Here is a 19618-nt window from a genome sequence, read left to right as displayed (position 1 = left end):
ACTATCCCTAGGTGGTTTTGGTAATTCATAACAACATATAGCTCATTGAGCTAATGCTATTCCAAGACTATTATTTCAGGAAAGCTCAATGAATGGCATGGCATGGATGATGAAAGTGGATCCCTCAAAATATTAAGGACAAAGGATTGGCTCAAGCTCAAAAGCTCAAGACTCTTCATTTTACATTTTAGTGATCCAAGATCACATTGAGTCTATAGGAAAAGCCAATACTATCAAGGAGGGATGAGGTGTTGCTTAATGAGCCTCTTGCTTCAAGTGCTTAGTGATATGCTCCAAATACCCTCAACTACTTTCTCACATCCTCATATGACCTAAACCCAAAGTAAAAATCGGTCATACCGATTATTTCTATCCGGTGCCACCGAGTTCAAATGTCATAGCCACTGCCACAAACCGTAGGCAAATCGGTCTCACCGATAGGGATCTCGGTCTCACCGAGATGGGATTGTAATCTCTCTGTTTCCCTTCGTAACGTTTCGGTCTAACCGAAGTGAGCGATCGGTCCCACCGAGATTGCAATGTAAACTCCCTGTTTCCCTTTCGTAACATTTCGGTCTCACTGAAATGAGCTAATCGGTCCCACCGAGTTTACCTGACCAACTCTCTGGAAAGCTTATTACCAAAATCGGTCTCACCGAGTTTGTGTAATCGGTCTTACCGAGATTACGTTATGCCCTAACCCTAACCATATCGGTCCTACCGAGTTGCATGTCGGTCCCACCGAAAATCCTAACGGTCACTAGGTTTACTAAATCGGTCCGACCGAGTTTGTTGAATCGGTCCCACCGAGTTTGGTAAATTTTGTGTAACGGTTAGATTTTGTGTGGAGGCTATATATACCCCTCCACCTCCTCTTCATTCGTGGAGAGAGCCATCAGAACAAACCTACACTTCCAACTTACCATTTCTGAGAGAGAACCACCTACTCATGTGTTGAGGCCAAGATATTCCATTCCTACCATATGAATCTTGATCTCTAGCCTTCCCCAAGTTGCTTTCCACTCAAATCTTCTTTCCACCAGATCCAAATCCTATGAGAGAGAGTTGAGTGTTGGGGAGACTATCATTTGAAGCACAAGACCAAGGAGTTCATCATCAATGCACCATTTGTTACTTCTTGGAGAGTGGTGTCTCCTAGATTGGCTAGGTGTCACTTGGGAGCCTCCGACAAGATTGTGGAGTTGAACCAAGGAGTTTGTAAGGGCAAGGAGATCGCCTACTTCGTGAAGATCTACCGCTAGTGAGGCAAGTCCTTCGTGGGCGACGGCCATGGTGGGATAGACAAGGTTGCTTCTTCGTGGACCCTTCGTGGGTGGAGCCCTCCGTGGACTCGCGCAACCGTTACCCTTCGTGGGTTGAAGTCTCCATCAACGTGGATGTACGATAGCACCACCTATCGGAACCACGCCAAAAACATCCGTGTCTCCAATTGCGTTTGAATCCTCCAAACCCTTCCCTTTACTTTCTTGCAAGTTGCATGCTTTAATTTCCGCTACTCATATACTCTTTGCATGCTTGCTTGAATTGTGTGATGATTGCTTGACTTGTCCAAAGATTGCTAAAATCTGCCAAACTCTAAAATTGGGAAAATGTTAAGTTTTTAATTGGTCAAGTAGTCTAATTACCCCCCCTCTAGACATACTTCAAGGTCCTACACCGTGGCGTTGTAAGCCGGTGCGGACGGGCAAGTTGTCCTCCTTGTTGTAACCGGCGTGGTCGCGAGAGACGGCCACGGTGTTGTAAGCCGGTGCGGGAGTCCGTTGAGTAACGACGACCACCTATGCTAAAAGATGTTGGCGTACCTCCATCTCCGCGGTATAATATCACTTTTCGTCATAAATAATTGCCCTGCATAAACAATATTGCAGACCAAGGCAAAGATAAACTTGTTTTTTGACAAAAACAACATATGCAAATAAAATATATTTTAGATGGATACCACCTGACTCGTCCGGAAAATAAATGAGTCGGCTGCAGCGTTGTAAGTCGGTGCGGACGAGCGAGGTGACCGCCGCGTTAAAAGCGGCGCAGACGCGTGCGAATCGGCCGCGGGTGCGAGTGAACCGCGTGCGTTGATGTAGCGGGGGTGACGACTCTCTCGTCTGCGCTAGTGCAAAAAGTATTATTGGCGCATGTCCCTTTGCGACACCTTTGTAACGAATAATAGTCCTGCGAAAAAATAGCAGGGGTGACGACTTTCTCGTCTGCGCTAGTGCAAAAAGTAATGTTGGCGCACGTTCCTTTTGCGACACCTTTGTAACAAATAATAGTCCTGCGAAAAAATAGCACATACCAGAGTAATTGTTCTCAAACAATTTAATATGCACTGATAACATATATAAAAAAGATAACACCTGGTATTTTTTGTCGGATGATCGTGGATACTGGTGTTAAATAATGCTGGATATTGTTGGATAACACTTTGGCACTAGAGTAGTACTACTCCCCTTGCTATCTCCTTGGATATTGAGCTTTGAGGAGAAGTGATAAACAGAAATTACGCTGACTCCTTCCGTATCTGAAAGTGGAGATGGCAGTGGCCAGCAAATCATGTAAACAACCGGGATGTTGTGGGCTACCGCTGATGATTTTTTTAATGCGCGACGCCTCTGTTACTGCCCTTTCCACTCTTGACGGACTGCTACTGATGATTGTTTTTGAAGTGCCATAGGCTTCTACATGACCGTTCCTCCTTTGCCTTTTTTTTCCATCAAGCAATGGAACGCCTGGATGGCAGCTGGTGTGAGCGCGGCGGGAGGTGGAGCAGCCGGCTCGGGGCGAGGTCGTCGGTGGCAGCAAGGCGCACTGGCAGCTCGGAGGAGGCGAAGCGCGCTGGCAGCTCGGCACAGGCCGAAGTGGCCTGACGCGGCCGCGGGGGCAGCGAAATCAGCCAGGCGCGGCTATGGTCAAGGCCCGCGTCAATCTAGCCGCAGTAGTGGTGGTGCATCAGCGGAGGCCGTGTCTCCGTTCGTTTCCGGGTGATGGTCAACTCTGTTGACTCCCGTTGGAATCCTTGTCATCATCGAGTTGTCTTTGTTATTTAGCAAGCTTGACCAACCCCAATTCTAAAACTTTGACCGACACAGTAGACAGGGCGAAAGAATACTGGCTGGTCTTGCAGCTGTGGGTCGCGAACTGGCAGGTTGGAGGCGCGGTTTGAGGTCATCTCGCGGCAGTGTAGGCGACGGAGAGGCGTCGGCGCCTCAGGCACAGTGAAGGGAGCAGTGCGTCCCTGATGGTGAAAACCGGTGACTTGGCAGGGTCCACGGCGGTTTGTGGAGGCAGGGACGTAGGACATGGAGGAGCAGGCCGTGAGGGCGGCTCAGAGTGAGTCCGGCAGCGGTGGCTTCGAGGCGGCGCAAGGCGAGCCATGGCGCAGGCGGGGCGATTCCAGCGAGGCCCGGCGGCTTAGGCGAGTTTTGAAGACTGAGAGGCCGGGCGAGGCCGTAGTGGTAGTGGAGCGGGCGGCTCGTGGTGGCACCGGCGGCTCAAGACGACTCGGAGTCGAGAGCCACCGCAGGAGCGGCGGCTCAAGGCTATGGAGGGGCAGCCGGCAACAGTGGCTAGAGTGCTGCGGAGGCAGTAACCGCGGCGGCGACGGGCAGCTCAAGACCCCCTTGGTCAGGCGAGGCGGGTCACAAGCGATGCCGCAGCTGTAGCTATTCGAGGCCGAGTATGGTAGAGCAAACAGGAAGCAGAGGCGCGCCGGACTCATCCTTCTTCTCATGATGATTGATTAATTGACTAACTGACGCACAGGACGTGGTACTTACCCCTTTTTTTAAAACGGACAAGAAATCGAGGTAGGTAAACCGGTTCAGATTGGATTCTCTCTCGATCTGGTGTTCTCTTGAGCGGTCAACCGATAGCCAGATGGTTCCTATCTTTTTCCCTTCCGATCTGCTGCGGTGCCTATTAGCAGTTTGTAGCAGAAACGAACTCGAGCCATGAATAACGGTGATAGTATGAATTCGGCGACTTGCGGAAACGCATCCGATGTCATCCTAATTTCTTTTGATTGTGGAACTAGCAGATTAGATGGATCTGGTCATCAAATAACGAATCTGCTGATTTGTTCATACAGGGTCATCCTATGCGATTGTTCCCTAACTCTTCTTCATCTTCATCTAGTCAATCGCGAGCTTCTCGAATTCTAAAGAGCTCCCTCGAAGAACTCAACACCACCGTGCGCAGGCCTCATGGTGGGCGCCAACTGTCGTAGAATTGTCACGGAAGATGTCCTTAGTGTGAGGACTTAATCGAGAGACGCAACACAAGACAAGGATTTAGACAGCTTCGGGCCCCATGAAACATCATCCGGTAATAACCCTACATGTTGTTTGTGGCTAGGTCTCATTATGATCATGAGGGAGTCGCCGGCTTGGTCGGCTCTTTATGTCTAACCCTAGAAATTGTTTCTTATCGCTTGTCCCCTCTGGGGGTTCCCTGCCCCTCCTTATATAAATTGAAAGGGCGGCTTACATGTAGAGTCCTATTAGGATTAGAACTAACTTATTATCTATTACAAGTCGGATACAAGTACGGGTCTTGCTTCCTCGTAAAGGAAATATTCCTCATGCCTTATGTCTTAATCCGGCCCTCCATAATATGAGCCGGCCTACTGGGCCTTGGGCCTAGTCTTCTATGTGACCCGCCGTCGGGGTCATCCGTGAGTCGTCTGACCAGTGAGCCGCCAGCCCCATGAGTCGCCAGTCCTTCGGCGGGTCATCGGTGAAGCGCCAAGTCCGACCGGGTCATACCGCGGGGTATATCCCCGACAAGTAGTTTACCTCAGACCTACGGGTCCATAGCTAGTAGTTAGATGGCTTCTTCTCTCTCTTTGATTCTCAATACCCTGTTCCCCTCGATGTTCTTTGAGATCTACTCAATGTAATACTCTTTTGCGGTGCGTTTGCCGAGATCCGTTGAATTGTGGATTTATGATCGGATTATCTATTAATATTATTTGAATCTTCTCTGAATTCGTTTATGCATGATTTGATGTCTTTGCAAGTCTCTTCGAATTATCAGTTTGATTTGGCCAACTAGATTGGTTTTTCTTGCAATGGGAGAAGTGCTTAGCTTTGGGTTCAATCTTGTGGTGTCCTTTCCCAGTGACAGTAGGGGCAGCAAGGCACGTATTGTATTGTTGCCATCGAGGATAAAAAGATGGGGGTTTCATCATATTTCTTGATTTAATTCCTCTACATCATGTCATCTTACTTAATGCGTTACTCCGTTCTTTATGAACTTAATACTCTAGATGCATGCTAGATAGCGGTTGATGTGTGGAGTAATAGTAGTAGATGCAGGCAGGAGCCGGTCTACTTGACACGGACGTGATGCCTATATTCATGATCATTGCCTTAGATATCATCATAACTTTGCGCTTTTCTATCAATTGCTCGGCAGTAATTTGTTCACCCACCGTATTATTTTCTATCTTGAGAGAAGCCTCTAGTGAAACCTATGGCCTCGGGGTCTCTTTTCCATCATATAAGTTCTATTTTCCATCATACAAGTTTCTGATCTACTATTCTTGCAATCTTTTACTTTCTGATCTATAAAACCAAAATACCAAAAAATATTTACTTTATCGTTTATCTATATCAGATCTCACTTTTGCAAGTAATCTTGAAGGGATTGACAACCCCTTTATCGCATTGGGTGCAAGTTTGTTTGATTGTCTGTGAGGGTATTCGGTGATTTGTGCGTTGTCTCCTACTGGATTGATACCTTGGTTCTCAAACTGAGGGAAATACTTATCTCTACTTTGCTGCATCACCGTTTCCTCTTCAAGGGAAAAACCAATGCAAGCTCAAGAAGTAGCAATCATAACGACAACTTTCAGGTTCACCGAAAAGTTTGACAAGTGACCGGATAGCTCGAGAGTGGGATTTGCTCCTCTGGCGATGGAGAGATATTATTAGGGCCCTCTCGATGTGATGGCATCCATAATCGTATCGCCAGACACTACGTCACGGGGATGCCGGAACACTTCAACGAGAAAGAAGAACAAAACTGGTAATGGGAGCAACAGTATAGTGAGCATGGTGATGACTCAGGAGGATACCGATGAACACCAGGTTTTGTAAAGTATCACAAAGTAAAGGCAACATCACATGATAACCAAAGGTTCACTCGAATATCATTTGTGTGACCATAGGGACCGATATGGATGTCCACGGTTCCGCCATCAGTCATTGAATGAAGAGTTTCGTTCATGTCTATGATTTACCAAACCTACGGGGTCACAAACTTAAGGTAATCATGATCCGGTGAGTGTTAGTGGTACATGAGTAATGAGAATATATTTGTGAATTTTTTTCATTAATATCCACACTAGTTCCGAGAGTTCCGGCAGCGTTTCGGGATCACCCGAAGGGTTTCGGTGAGTGTAATACCGGGTATTACCGATCAATATATATAGGTGGAAAATGTTTCCAAGGATATTAAATTATATATATATATAATTCTCTAAAAATCATTAGAATATTTTATATTTAATTTAAATATCAACGGGCCTAAAAAGACCAAGAGGTGGAGGGCAACTTGGGCCAAAAAAGGCCCAAGTGGGAAAGTGCCTCCCTTCCCTAAGGAAGGGGGCGCGAATTGGGGAAGGGGACGAGTCGGACTCCTCCTCTCCTTAGATGGCGTACTGATACGTCTCCAACGTATTTATAATTTTTGATTGTTCCATGCTATTATATTACCCCTTTTGGATGTTTATGGGCTTTATTTTACACATTTATATCATTTTTGGGACTAACCTATTAACCAGAGGCCCAGCCCATATTGTTGTTTTATTGCCTGTTTCAATATTTTGAAGAAAAAGAATATCAAACGGAGTCCAAACGGAATGAAACCTTCGGAAGAGTTATTTTTTGTAACAGAACCAATCCCAGGAACTTGGAGTGCAAGCCAGGGGATCATCGAGGAGGCCACGAGATAGGGGGTGCGCCCTACCCTCTCGTGGGCCCCTCGAAGCTCCCCCGACCGACTTCTTTCACCTATATAAGCCTACGTACCCTAAAAACATCAAAACAGAAGATAGATCGGGAGTTCCGCCGCCGCAAGCCTCTGTAGCCGCCAAAAACCTCTCGGGAGCCCGTTCCGGCACCCTGCCGGAGGGGGGACCCATCACCGGTGGCCATCTTCATCATCCCGGTGCTATCCATGACGAGGAGGGAGTAGTTCACCCTCGGGGCTGAGGGTATGTACCAGTAGCTCTGTGTTTGATCTCTCTCTCTCTCGTGTTCTCTCTATGGCACGATCTTCATGTATCGCGAGCTTTGCTATTATAGTTGGATCTTATGATGTTTCTCCCCCTCTACTCTCTTGTAATGGATTGAGTTTTCCCTTTGAAGTTATCTTGTCGAATTGAGTCTTTAAGGATTTGAGAACACTTGATGTATGTCTTGTCGTGCTTATCTGTGGTGACAATGGGATTTCACGTGCCACTTGATGTATGTTTTGGTGACCAACTTGCGGGTTCCGCCCATGAACCTATGCATAGGGGTTGGCACACGTTTCATGTTAACTCTCCGGTAGAAACTTTGGGGCACTCTTTGAAGTACTTTTGTGTTGGTTGAATAGATGAATCTGAGATTGTGTGATGCATATCGTATAATCATGCCCACGGATACTTGAACTGACAATGGAGTATCTAGGTGACATTAGGGTTTTGGTTGATTTGTGTCTTAAGGTGTTATTCTAGTAGAACTCTTGAATAGATCGATCCGAAAGAATAACTTTGAGGTGGTTTAGTACCCTACCATAATCTCTTCATTTGTTCTCCGCTATTAGTGGCTTTGGAGTGACTCTTTGTTGCATGTTGAGGGATTGTTATATGATCTATCTATGTTATTATTGTTGAGAGAACTTGCACTAGTGAAAGTATGAACCCTATGCCTTGTTTCCTACCATTGCAATACCGTTTATGCTCAGTTTTATCATTAGTTACCTTGCTGTTTTTTATAATTTTAGATTACAAAAACCTTTATCTACCATCCATATTGCACTTGTATCACCATCTCTTCGCCGAACTAGTGCACCTATACAATTTACCATTGTATTGGGTGTGTTGGGGACACAAGAGACTCTTTGTTTTTTGGTTGCAGGGCTGTTTGAGAGAGACCATCTTCATCCTACGCCTCCCACGGATTGATAAACCTTAGGTCATCCACTTGAGGGAAATTTGCTACTGTCCTACAAATCTGTGCACTTGCAGGCCCAACAATGTCTACAAGAAGAAGGTTGTGTAGTAGACATCAAGCTTTTTTCTGGCGCCGTTGCCGGGGAGGTGAGTGCTTGAAGGTATATCTTTAGATCTTGCAATCGAATCTTTTTGTTTCTTGTTTTATCACTAGTTTAGTTTATAAATGAAAACTACAAAAAAATAGAATCGAGTTTGTCTCATATGCTTCATCTTTTTAATATCTTTTGTGAGAATGATGGTAAGGAAAATTATGCTCAAGTGCTAGAAGAAGAATGCATTAAAATGTTTGGTACTAGATCTTTGTATGATGAGCATGATTGCAATGTTGTTAGTATGAATTCCTTGAATATCCATGATGCTAATGATATGCAAAGCCACAAGCTTGGGGGTGCTATGTTCGATGAAGATGATATTTTTTTGTCCCCCAAGTTTTGATGAGCAAATTTATTATGATGAAAGCATGCCTCCTATTTATGATGATTATACTGATGAAAGTGGGTTTGGAAGAGTGTCAACTTTAGGAAGTAATGATCCCACTATTTTGGAGGATGTTGAATCTTATTGTGATGAACATGAAAGTGGATTTGGAAGAGTGTCAACTTTATTTAGTGGTGAATCCACTATTTCGGAAGAGGTCTCAATTGATTATGAGAACAAAGTTGCTATCTATTATGATTATTGTGATGACTTGTATGCTATTAAGAATAATGATAACCATGAAACTTATCATCATGATTTTAGTTTTCAATTGGATTATGCCTCACATGATAATTATTTTGTTGAGTTTGCTCCCACTACTATTCATGAGAAGAAATTTGCTTATGTGGAGAGTAGTAAATTTTCTATGCAAGTAGATCATGAAAAGAATGTTTTAGGTGCTGGTTATATTGTTGAATTAATTCATGATGCTACTGAAAATTATTATGAGGGAGGAACATGTGCTTGTAGGAATTGCAATAATATCAAGTTTCCTCTCTATGTGCTTAAAATCTTGAAGCTATGCTTGTTTTGCCTTCCTGTGCTAGTTGATTATTGTTCCCATGAGTTGTTTGCTCACAGAATCCCTATGCATAGGAAGTGGGTTAGGCTTAAATGTTCTAGTCATATGCTTCATGATGCTCCCATTATGTTTCAATTCTTATCTTTTATGTGAGCATCATTGTCATCATCATGCCTAGCTAGAAAGACATTAAAAAAAGCGCTTGTTGGGAGACAACCCAAATTTTACCCCTACTGTTCTTGTGTGTTCACATGATTATGCTACTGTAGTAATCATGTTTTATAGCTTTTTTTTCAATAAAGTGCCAAATAAGACCTTTAGGATAGCTTGCGGTGATAGTTGTGTTGATCCTGTTGAGAATCAGAAACTTTTGCACCCAATAAATTAGTTTTGTTAATTCAACGTAACGTGATTTTTACCTGATTATTTTTGCTCTGGATTATTACACAAATTTCTTAGGACTTCCTAATTTTGTAGGATTTTTGGAGTTCCAGAAGTATACGTTTGATATAGATTACTACAGACTGTTCTGTTTTTGACAGATTTTGTTTTCTATGTGCTGTTTGCTTATTTTGATGAATCTATGAGTAGTATCCAAGGATATGGACCATAGATAAGTTGGAGTACAGTAGATATTACACCAATATGAATTTATAATGAGTTCATTACAGTACCTAAGTGGTGGTTTTATTTTCTTATACTAACGGAGCTTACGAGTTTTCTGTTGAGTTTTCTGTTGTGAAGTTTTCAAGCTTTGGGTAAAGATTCGATGGACTATAGAATAAGGAGTGGCAAGAGCCTAACCTTGGGTATGCCCAAGGAACCCCAAGGTAATATTCAAGGACAACCAAGAGCCTAAGCTTGGGGATGCCCCGGATGGCATCCCCTCTTTCGTCTTCGTTCATCGGTAACTTTATTTGGAGCTATATTTTTATTCACCACATGATATGTGTTTTGCTTGAAGCGTCATTTTGTTTTGTTAGTACTTTCTTGCTGTTATTTAGAATAATGTTCTGCATCTATATTTTCAACAAAAAAGTCAAGGATAGCCTTTACCATGCTTATTTTGCTAGTATACCTGTTGCTGTTTGAAAACAGAAAGTTTACTGCTGCTGCAAAAATTCCCTAGAAAATTCAGAAAATGATATAATGTTGAAACTTTTTGCATAATGAGCTATGATAAATCTTCTACAGTGGGAATTTTATTTCGTAATTTTTGGAGTTAGGGAAGTATGATGAATCTTGCATTCTTTACAGACTGTACTGTTTTGGCAGATTGCTGTTATGTTTGCATATGTTTGCTTGTTTAATGATTCTATTTGAGGATAGGAGTATTAAATATGCAGAGACATTTAGTATGTAATGTTGAATAATAATTTTAGTGATTTGTTACAGTAGAAAATGATAAGGTTTTGCATTGGTTTATACTAACCTATCTCACGAGTTCTTGTTGAGTTTGGTGTGGATGAAGCTTTTTGATAAAAAAGAGAAACCATGATATGAAAGGAATTAAGTAGACACAAAAGTTCAAGCTTGGGGATTCCCAAGGCACCCCAAGATAATATTTCAAGAATTCTCAAGCATCTAAGCTTGGGGATGCCCCGGTAGGCATCCCACCTTTCTTCTTCAACAACTATCGGTTAGTATCGGTTGAGCCTAAGTTTTTACTTCTTCACATGAGTTGTCTATCCTTGCAATGTCATTTTATTTTGTTTTGCTTGCTTTTTTAATACAATACCAAGATCTAAAATTCCTTAATGTTAGAGAGTCTTCACATAGTTGCACAATTATTCGACTACTCATTGATCTTCACTTATATCTTTTGGAGTAGTTTGTCATTTGCTCTAGTGCATCACTTATATCCTTTAGAGCACGGAAGTGGTCATATTTTGTAGAAATTGCTAGTCTCTCATGCTTCACTTATATTATTTTGAGAGTCTTTTAGAACAGCATGGTATTTGCTATGGTTACAAATTTTGGTCCTAGAATGATGAGCATCCAAGTTGGGTATAATAAAAACTATCATAGAAAGTGAATTGGATGCTATGATCAATTTGATACTTGATAATTGTTTTGAGATATGGGGGTAGTGATATTAAAGTCATGCTAGTCGAGGTGATAATGAAAAATGCTTGTGTTGAGGTTTGTGATTCCCGTAGCATGCACGTATGGTGAACCGCTTTGTGATGTAGTTGGAGCATAATTTTATTTATTGATTGTCTTCCTTATGAGTGGCGGTCGGGGACGAGCGATGGTCTTTTCCTACCAATCTATCCCCCTAGGAGCATGCGCATAGTGCTTTGTTTTTGATGACTTGTAAATTTTTGCAATAAGTATATGAGTTCTTTTGACTAATGTTGAGTCCATGGATTATACGCACCCTCACACTTCCACCATTGCTAGCCTCTCTTGTGCCGTGCAACTTTCGCCGGTACCATGCACCCACCATATACCTTCCTCAAAATAGCCACCATACCTACCTATTATGGCATTTCCATAGTCATTCCGAGATATATTGCCATGCAACTTTCCACCGTTCCGTTCATATGACACACATTACTTTTTTCATATTGCTCTTTGCATGATCATGTAGTTGATATCGTATTTGTGGCAAAGCCACCTTCATAATCTTCATACATGTCGCTCTTGATTCATTGCATATCCCGGTACACCACCGGAGGCATTCATATAGATTCATATCTTGTTCTAGCTTTGAGTTGTAATATTTGAGTTGTAAATCCATAAAAGTGTGATGATCTTCATTATTAGAGCATTGTCCCAGTGAGGAAAGGATGATGGAGACTATGATTCCCCCACAAGTCGGGATGAGACTTCGGACGTTACAAAAAGAAAAAAAGGAAGAAAGGCCAAAAAGAAAAAAAGAGGCCAAAAGAAAAAAAAGGAGAAAAAGAAAAAAAGAAAAAAAGGAAAAAAATAAAAGGAGAGAAAAAGAGAGAAGGGACAATGCTACTATATCTTTTTCCACACTTGTGCTTCAGAGTAGCACCATGATCTTCATGATAGAGAGTCTCCTATGTTGTCACTTTCATATACTAGTGGGAATTTTTCATTATAGAACTTGGCTTGTATATTCCAATGATGGGCTTCCTCAAAATGTCCTAGGTCTTCGTGAGCAAGCAAGTTGGATGCACACCCACTTGTTTCTTTTGTTCAGCTTTCATATATTTATAGCTCTAGTGCATCCGTTGCATGGCAATCCCTACTCACTCACATTGATATCTATTAATGGGCATCTCCATAGCCTGAGATTCGATTGTCGGTATCTTCATACCTAGTTCAATCTCGTTACTGGCAAGTCTCTTTACTCGTTCTATAATGCATCATCCCGCAACTAACTCATTAGTCACATTGCTTGCAAGGCTTCTTATGATGTGCATTACCGAGAGGGCCGAGTGATACCTCTCCAATACTCGGAGTGACAAATCCTAATCTCGATCTATGCCAACCCAACAAACACCTTCGGAGATACCTGTAGAGCATATTTATAATCACCCAGTTATATTGTGACGTTTGGTAGCACACAAGGCATTCCTCCTGTATTTGGGAGTTTCATAATCTCATGGTCGGAGGAATATGTATTTGACATGAACAAAGCAGTAGCAATAAAACTGAATGATCATTATGCTAAGCTAATGGATGGGTATTGTCCATCACATCATTATCCTAATGATGTGATCCCGTTCGTCAAATGACAACACATGTCTATGGCTAGGAAACTTAACCATCTTTGATTAACGAGCTAGTCAAGTAGATGCATACTAGGGAGACGGTGTTTTGTCTATGTATCCACACATGTATTAAGTTTCCGGTTAATACAATTCTATCATGAATAATAAACATTTATCATGAATAAGGAAATATAAAATAACATCTTTATTATTGGCTCTAGGGCATATTTCCTTCAATCTGGTGGGACATTGCCTTCTTCAAACTTGTCAATTTTGCAGGACACTCTCCCCTCTATGTCAAGCCATGATTAGAACCGACTCTAATACCAGCCTCTTCCCAAGCAAGCTCGAGTTTGGTGGTAGGCCCCCTTCCTAAATTTTTCCATTTGCTTGGAGGTCCTCATCCTAGTTCTCATCCTCCGCTCCATCCTCATCCTTTCCATGTCATAATATTTTTCTTCTCGGTTCGCTTACTCATGGCTCCATCTTCGTCTTCTACAGTAAATCTTCTTACTGTAACACCATGGCCATGCTTTCTTTCATAACCAAAGTCGTCATATTATCGGTCGCCATTAGCATCACGACCAGGGCCCATATCATGCACATTCTGACTCCCCTTTCTTGGAGCTAGGATGAATGAACCCCACTCTAGTGTAGCTTCATTATGTTCACTTGTGACACATTCCTAATGCCTATGTCCCATCCTACCACATGCCCTATAGAAAAGTAGATAACTTCTCATACCTCACCTTACAGAAATATGTTCAGTCTCCTCTTATAAAACTGAAAAACCTTGTCAGCTTCTTGTTGCCATCAAGTTTCACTAGGACTCGTAGAAAACTGTCCAACAAAACCACTAAGTAGGGTTATTGGTATTTCCTGCACCTCGCCAATCCTCATCTCCATATTTCTGAATTTGACTTCACGCGTCTCAACTTTAACAAACTTGACACTTTCAGGGTTTGCATAACCACCGTACTCTTGAATAATCAATGCTAGCCTTGAAATCCCACAAACCTTGATGCAATGCCTTGCTCCAATAAACTAGACAAATGGAATTGCACAAAGAACACTGTAGGGTTAATCCTGCTCCATATCATCTCATGTGCAAGATTCCAGGACACTTTCATATCAGCTATCAACGCCCCTTGGCTGAACCCCTTCTCCGTCTGTAATCTCTTTAGGGCTAGCCACTTCAGTTGTTCGTCCGCCATGTCAACTTCATCGTCCCGAATCAAATCATCTAGTTCATCCACTTCACGGGGTGTTTCCCCATTTCTAAAAAAAGAAAAGAAAAAAGTTCATCCTCTTCAAGGTGCTGAAGTTTGAGTAGCGCGCTAGGGTCTTCTTTCTCCTGATGTCACCAACTTCCTCTTGGTGTATTAGCAATCCTCGTGGTCTAATTCCTAGTAGCTTCGACTACTCAATTCAAAATCTTACATCCCACACGAGGATCGGGATGCAGGGGAAACCTGATGTGAGTCAGGAGGGACACACAACACAAGATGGGTGTAGATCGGTGGGAAATGCTCTCGATGGCATGGCCATCGGTGGAAAGAAAACCCGAGGGAAAATTAATGTTTTTCTTGTACCATATAAAACTAATTTATTATTGTCATGCAAGGGGTTAGTACAAGGGAAACGTTTGTTTTCAACCGGATGAAAAAAATGATCGCAAGCCTCTCCCGTTGATCGACACGTGTCCTCTCGCCCTCCACCGCTTCGCCCAGCCGGCCTTAACTCTTCCACCCCGTCTCTTCTCCACACGTTTTCATCCCTGCCCCCTTTATCTGTTCCCCATCTCTACTCGCGAGAAGAGGAGAGCCCCCATGGCGGACTTCGGCCACGGTGCTGCAAAAAAGGGAGCGACAGAGACGATGAAGTCCATGCGCCACCGCCGCGGTGTTGCATCCCCGAGGGTGCGATGCAGCGCGCACGGGGGAGGCGGTCTCTCGTCGGTATCGCCGGCGATACGCCGCGCTCGTCGACGACTGTCTGTGCTCTGATGCAGAGCAACACATCCATGGCCACAGCGCTGCAATACAACCTGCTGATGCTACAAGTCGCCGGCGGCGGAGCTGCATTGGAGAGATCTTGGGGCCATTGGAGCTCCACCGCGGCTGCAGTGAAGCGTCGTCGGAGGGTCGGGGTTGCAATATAGCGTCGCCGGAGCTGCAGTGAAGCACGCCGGAGGGTCGTCAGGGTTGCAATGGAGCGTCGCCAGGAGCTGCAGTGAAGCACGTCGAAGGGTCGTCGGGTTGCAATGGAGCATCGCCGGAGCTACAGTGAAGCACGCCGTAAGGTTGTCGGGGTTGCAATGGAGCGCTGCCGGAGCTGTAGTGAAGCACGCCGGAGGTTGCAATGGAGCGTCGGTGGCGCCACCGGTGCTACCATGGAAGCTGCTGCGCTTGGTACAGGGAAGGAAGACCAGGTTTGTGCTGCGATCCAACTGTTGGCGCTGCGTACAGGGAAGGAAGACGAGCTTGTGCTACGATCCAACGGCAACCCCCGTCAGATCGGACGGCTAGTTAGGGGGACGATTTCCCGAGGAAATCATCCAGCTGATTCGTAGCAGCCCCCTTAGTAGAAAGGGTGAGGCTTTGGCGATATGCGCCGATAGACCCAGGTGCAAGGTGTTAGTAGAAAGGGTGAGGCTTTGCCTGTATACACTGGTAAACCCAGGTATTTCTCATTCTTCGCCTCCGCACTTATTGTGTCCAGCCTTTTGATACTACTATTCAGAACTACTCCCTTCACGCAGTGATACCAAGTTGATGTTCCTCGGTACACAATGGAGGTACCAAAAGAACTAAACACAAAGTTTCAAATAGCCTGCTATAGTTTTTGGAGAGCACTCCCGCTAAAGCTATGCACTTTTAACGCTAAACTGAAAATGATGCTAATAGGCTCCTATTTCTCGCTATGTTAGTAAATTTGGAGTCATTTAGAGCCGCTATAGCCAGATGAGTTACGCAAGTGAGTTGTACAAAACCATGCTTCTACTTTATTCTTTCTTCTTGTTTCTGATATATATGATGCATTGATGCAAAGCTTGGTTTTTTTAAAACATAAATTCCATTAACCAGAACGCTCGGCAGATTCGATGGCAACCAAGTCGTGATATATATGTTATTGCTCAAGGCTTCTCATCTTTTTTGATAGGCGATTCAAGAGACTTTTAGAAAGTTTATTGGTAATCATGTTCGTGTTGGTGAGGGAATGGCATTATCGCTGCTACAGTTTTATTATAGTCTCTTTACTAAAGTCTTAGGAGTATTTCGTGTTGAAGAGATTGGTACCACGAAGCAAAAGTCTCTGAATGATATTATTGTAATTATTAGTCACATCAGTTACTTTGTATTCTTTTGAATCTTAGATCTAAACAAAGTATTTGTAATGATTATAATTATATGATGGTAATATCTAGCGACCGTTCTCTGCAACGACACGAACAACATTTTAAGTGTTAGTGGGGGTGTCATTTAAGTGTTAGGGCATGGCATTTTATTTATTTTGGGGCAAATTTATTCAGAAACTGCCATCCATGAGATCTAGATCCTGTGTGGCCGTGGGTGTGTTCGCTGAGGATTGGTTCCAGTCGAACATTCGTCAGATATCTTCCGTAATTATACACACTAGCGAGGGATCATCTGAGAGACTCAAATAGTACATTTTCGTATGACCGATATACTTATTTGAGACAAGTTTCATGGATTCTATTTTACTTCGAAAATTACAATAAGTTCCGCTGAAGTTCCAGAACCTTTTAAGCAAAAGTTAAATTCAAGGTTCATGTAGGATAACTTTTTGACCCTAATAGCTGGCGAACGTTCTTGAGGAGGGGATGGAATTTACGACCGATTTGAATGGCAGTTTTAGTGGTAGATGGTGGCAATTTTATTTGTAGGGTCAGCTTAATTATTCCTCAAAAAATACCGGCACTACTCTAGGTCAGCTAAATTAACTTTTTTTTTGAGAAATTGTTCATGCAAATCACGAATCAGTACAAAGTAGGTGACCCTTACAAGCACAGTGAAACGCAAAAACAAAGAACCATGAACACTTAGAGTACCCTAAGACAATCATAACACAAGAAGATCTCCGGAGCCCTGTGTCATCATCCCTGAATCTTGAGAGAAGACTCCAACCAGTCGCAAACAGGTCATCATCTTCGACCACGGTAAAATTGCCGCCACGCTGCTTCCTCCTTTCTTGACACCAGCGCTGAGAAGGCATAGACATCAATCCAACACACCTGCAACAGCCGTCACAATCTTTGGCTTTGAGTACCGCGAAAAGTGTCCCTTCCAGAAGGAAGAGAACTCGAGTCATCCGACCGGTCCAGCACCGCGACCGGGCCATCCGCCTGGGCAAAGCAGGATCTCTCACCAGCATCAGCGCAGAGGAAGGAGAAGAACAGCAGCAACAAATCGTACCAACAAGGGAGAAGAAAGGTCTTCGTCTCCCTACCTCCATCGCCCATCTGAGGATCCAAACGGCCAGTGCCGATGGACCTCCAACCACCATAGCCCGCGACCTCGACGAGATCCGGAGATCCCCAATACCGCTGGCTCCTAGAAAAAGGCAAAAGCCTCGCCTGACCGCGAACGAAGCCCGGAGAAACTTATTCCGATGCAACACCACCGCAACGGCCTCGGCAGCGTCTCCCTCAACCCTAACCCTACCACACACCCATCTAGTGAACAGACCCGAGGTTCTCCCTCCCTCCCGCCGCCGGAGCGGCCGACGAAGAGAGAGGAAACCGGCGGCGTCACCGGCGGCGCGCAAGGGACCCCTAGTCGCCTCCTTGATCGCCTCGAGGGATCCAACTTTCCGGGCGTGCGGTCGGCTTTTTTGTCGGTCAGCTAAATTAACTTGATGGATCGCTCTACAGCGTCCGCAAAACTGTCACGCAACTTCCAGGCCATTCACCGCTCAGCGTCGTCATGGCAGTCCGAGACGAAACGTTATGACGCGTTGCCACGTCGCTTTCATGATGCAGCACCGAAATGACATGTCAAATAATAAAACGTCCACTGTCACTACATATATACGCACTACTGGTGCAACTTGCAGCTGGTAGTAGATATCTTCAGCTATCCACGAGCTGACTTGACCTCAAAAATAAATATCCAGGCCTTTGTCAATTGTCATCTCCTTCCGGCCCTTATATGCATCCCTACATTGTCCTAGCAGATCACTCAGAGTTAGAAAGGAGCTCGACTTTGTCAGACTCACATCGCCTAGCCTCTCCAAGAGCAATCAGCCATGACGGTAAGTTCTTGCACCTGTCTGCCTTTGTCCACGGCTAAATTGCCAAGGTGTACTGCTAAATCCTTGAGAAATCTTGTTTTGCGTGCAGATCGTGGAGATGCAGATGAACATCGACTGCGACGGCTGCGAAGACAACGTGAGGAAGGCCCTTCTCAGGCTTCAAGGTACGTACGTAGTACCACCAAAGGAATTTCTCATCGTGATTGTGGTACTATCAGACTAGCTTGACATACAGTACGCATGGAGAGAGACATGTCCTGATGATAAGTTTGTGGTCGTGTTGTGCAGGCGTGCACTACGTGGACGTGGACCGAGCGCGGGACAAGGTGACGGTGACCGGCACGGCGACCCAGAAGAAGGTGCTGCGCGCGGCGCGGCGCACGGGGAAGCTCGTCGTGCTGTGGCCGTCGGCGTACGACCCGGGCTACCACCACGCCTACGCTCACGCTCAGCCGGCCTACTACTCGTACCAGGCCAAGCCCGCCTCCGCCGCCCATGCGCACCGCTACTACAACAGCGTTCCGCACGGTAGGAGCGGCTACATGCCGGCGGCGCAGTACGGCAGCGCCAGCTCGTACAACTACCACGTCCATGGCTACTACGACTCGGACCTCCATGGGTACTACCACGAGCAGCAGGCGCTGTCCAACGCCGCCGTGCCTGCCGACGAGCGGAGCTACTTCAGCGACGACAACCCCAGCGCCTGCTCCATCATGTGAGTGCCGACCTGTGGCCTCTGCATCGTGTACATACGTCTCTTGTGTATAGTTCTCTGTGTCAAGGTGCTCTGTTAAGACATTGAAGCCTATGTTTGGAACAAGAAATTTATGCAAGTTATCCGGGTTTTTTTTAATATACGAAAGTTTTTCTCCGGAGAAAAAGGGTACAAATGGCAGACGCTCATATACACGCATGTACACTCTGTTGGGGAACGTAGTAATTTCAAAAAAAATCCTATGCACACGCAAGATCATGGTGATGCATAGCAACGAGAGGGGAGAGTGTCGTCCACGTACCCTCGTAGACCGTAAGCGGAAGCGTTATGACAACGTCATTGATGTAGTTGTACGTCTTCACCATCGACCGATTCTAGTACCAAACGTACGGCACCTCCGCGATCTGCACACGTTCAGCTCGGTGACGTCTCACGAACTCACGATCCAGGAGAGCTTCGAGGGAGAGTTCCGTCAGCACGACGGCGTGATGACGGTGATGATGAAGCTACCGACGCAGGGCTTCGCCTAAGCACCACAATGATATGACCGAGGTGGATTATGGTGGAGGGGGCACCGTACACGGCTAAAGATCAATGATCAACTTGCGTGTCTATGGGGTGCCCCCTTCCCCCGTATATAAAGGAGTGGAGGAGGGGGGAGGGCCGGCCCTCCTATGGCGCGCCCTGGAGGAGTCCTACTC

The 19618-nt window shown here is 44.8% G+C and overlaps 1 protein-coding gene across 1 annotated transcript; it reads left to right on the top strand.

Annotated features, from left to right (window-relative positions):
• Positions 1-18045: 18045 nt before the first annotated feature.
• LOC123161608 (heavy metal-associated isoprenylated plant protein 28) lies at positions 18046-19057 on the top strand. Its single transcript, XM_044579428.1, has 3 exons — positions 18046-18202; positions 18291-18366; positions 18491-19057. Exons 1-3 carry the CDS (start codon positions 18197-18199, stop codon positions 18919-18921), a joined length of 513 nt encoding a protein of 170 aa, XP_044435363.1. The 5' UTR covers positions 18046-18196; the 3' UTR covers positions 18922-19057.
• Positions 19058-19618: the final 561 nt, after the last annotated feature.

The sequence above is a fragment of the Triticum aestivum genome, chromosome 7B, assembly GCF_018294505.1.
Source record: "Triticum aestivum cultivar Chinese Spring chromosome 7B, IWGSC CS RefSeq v2.1, whole genome shotgun sequence".
NCBI classification, from domain to species: Eukaryota; Viridiplantae; Streptophyta; class Magnoliopsida; order Poales; family Poaceae; genus Triticum; species Triticum aestivum.
Note: the sequence above shows the minus strand (reverse complement) of the source record. Positions and strands in the feature narration are given on the sequence as shown.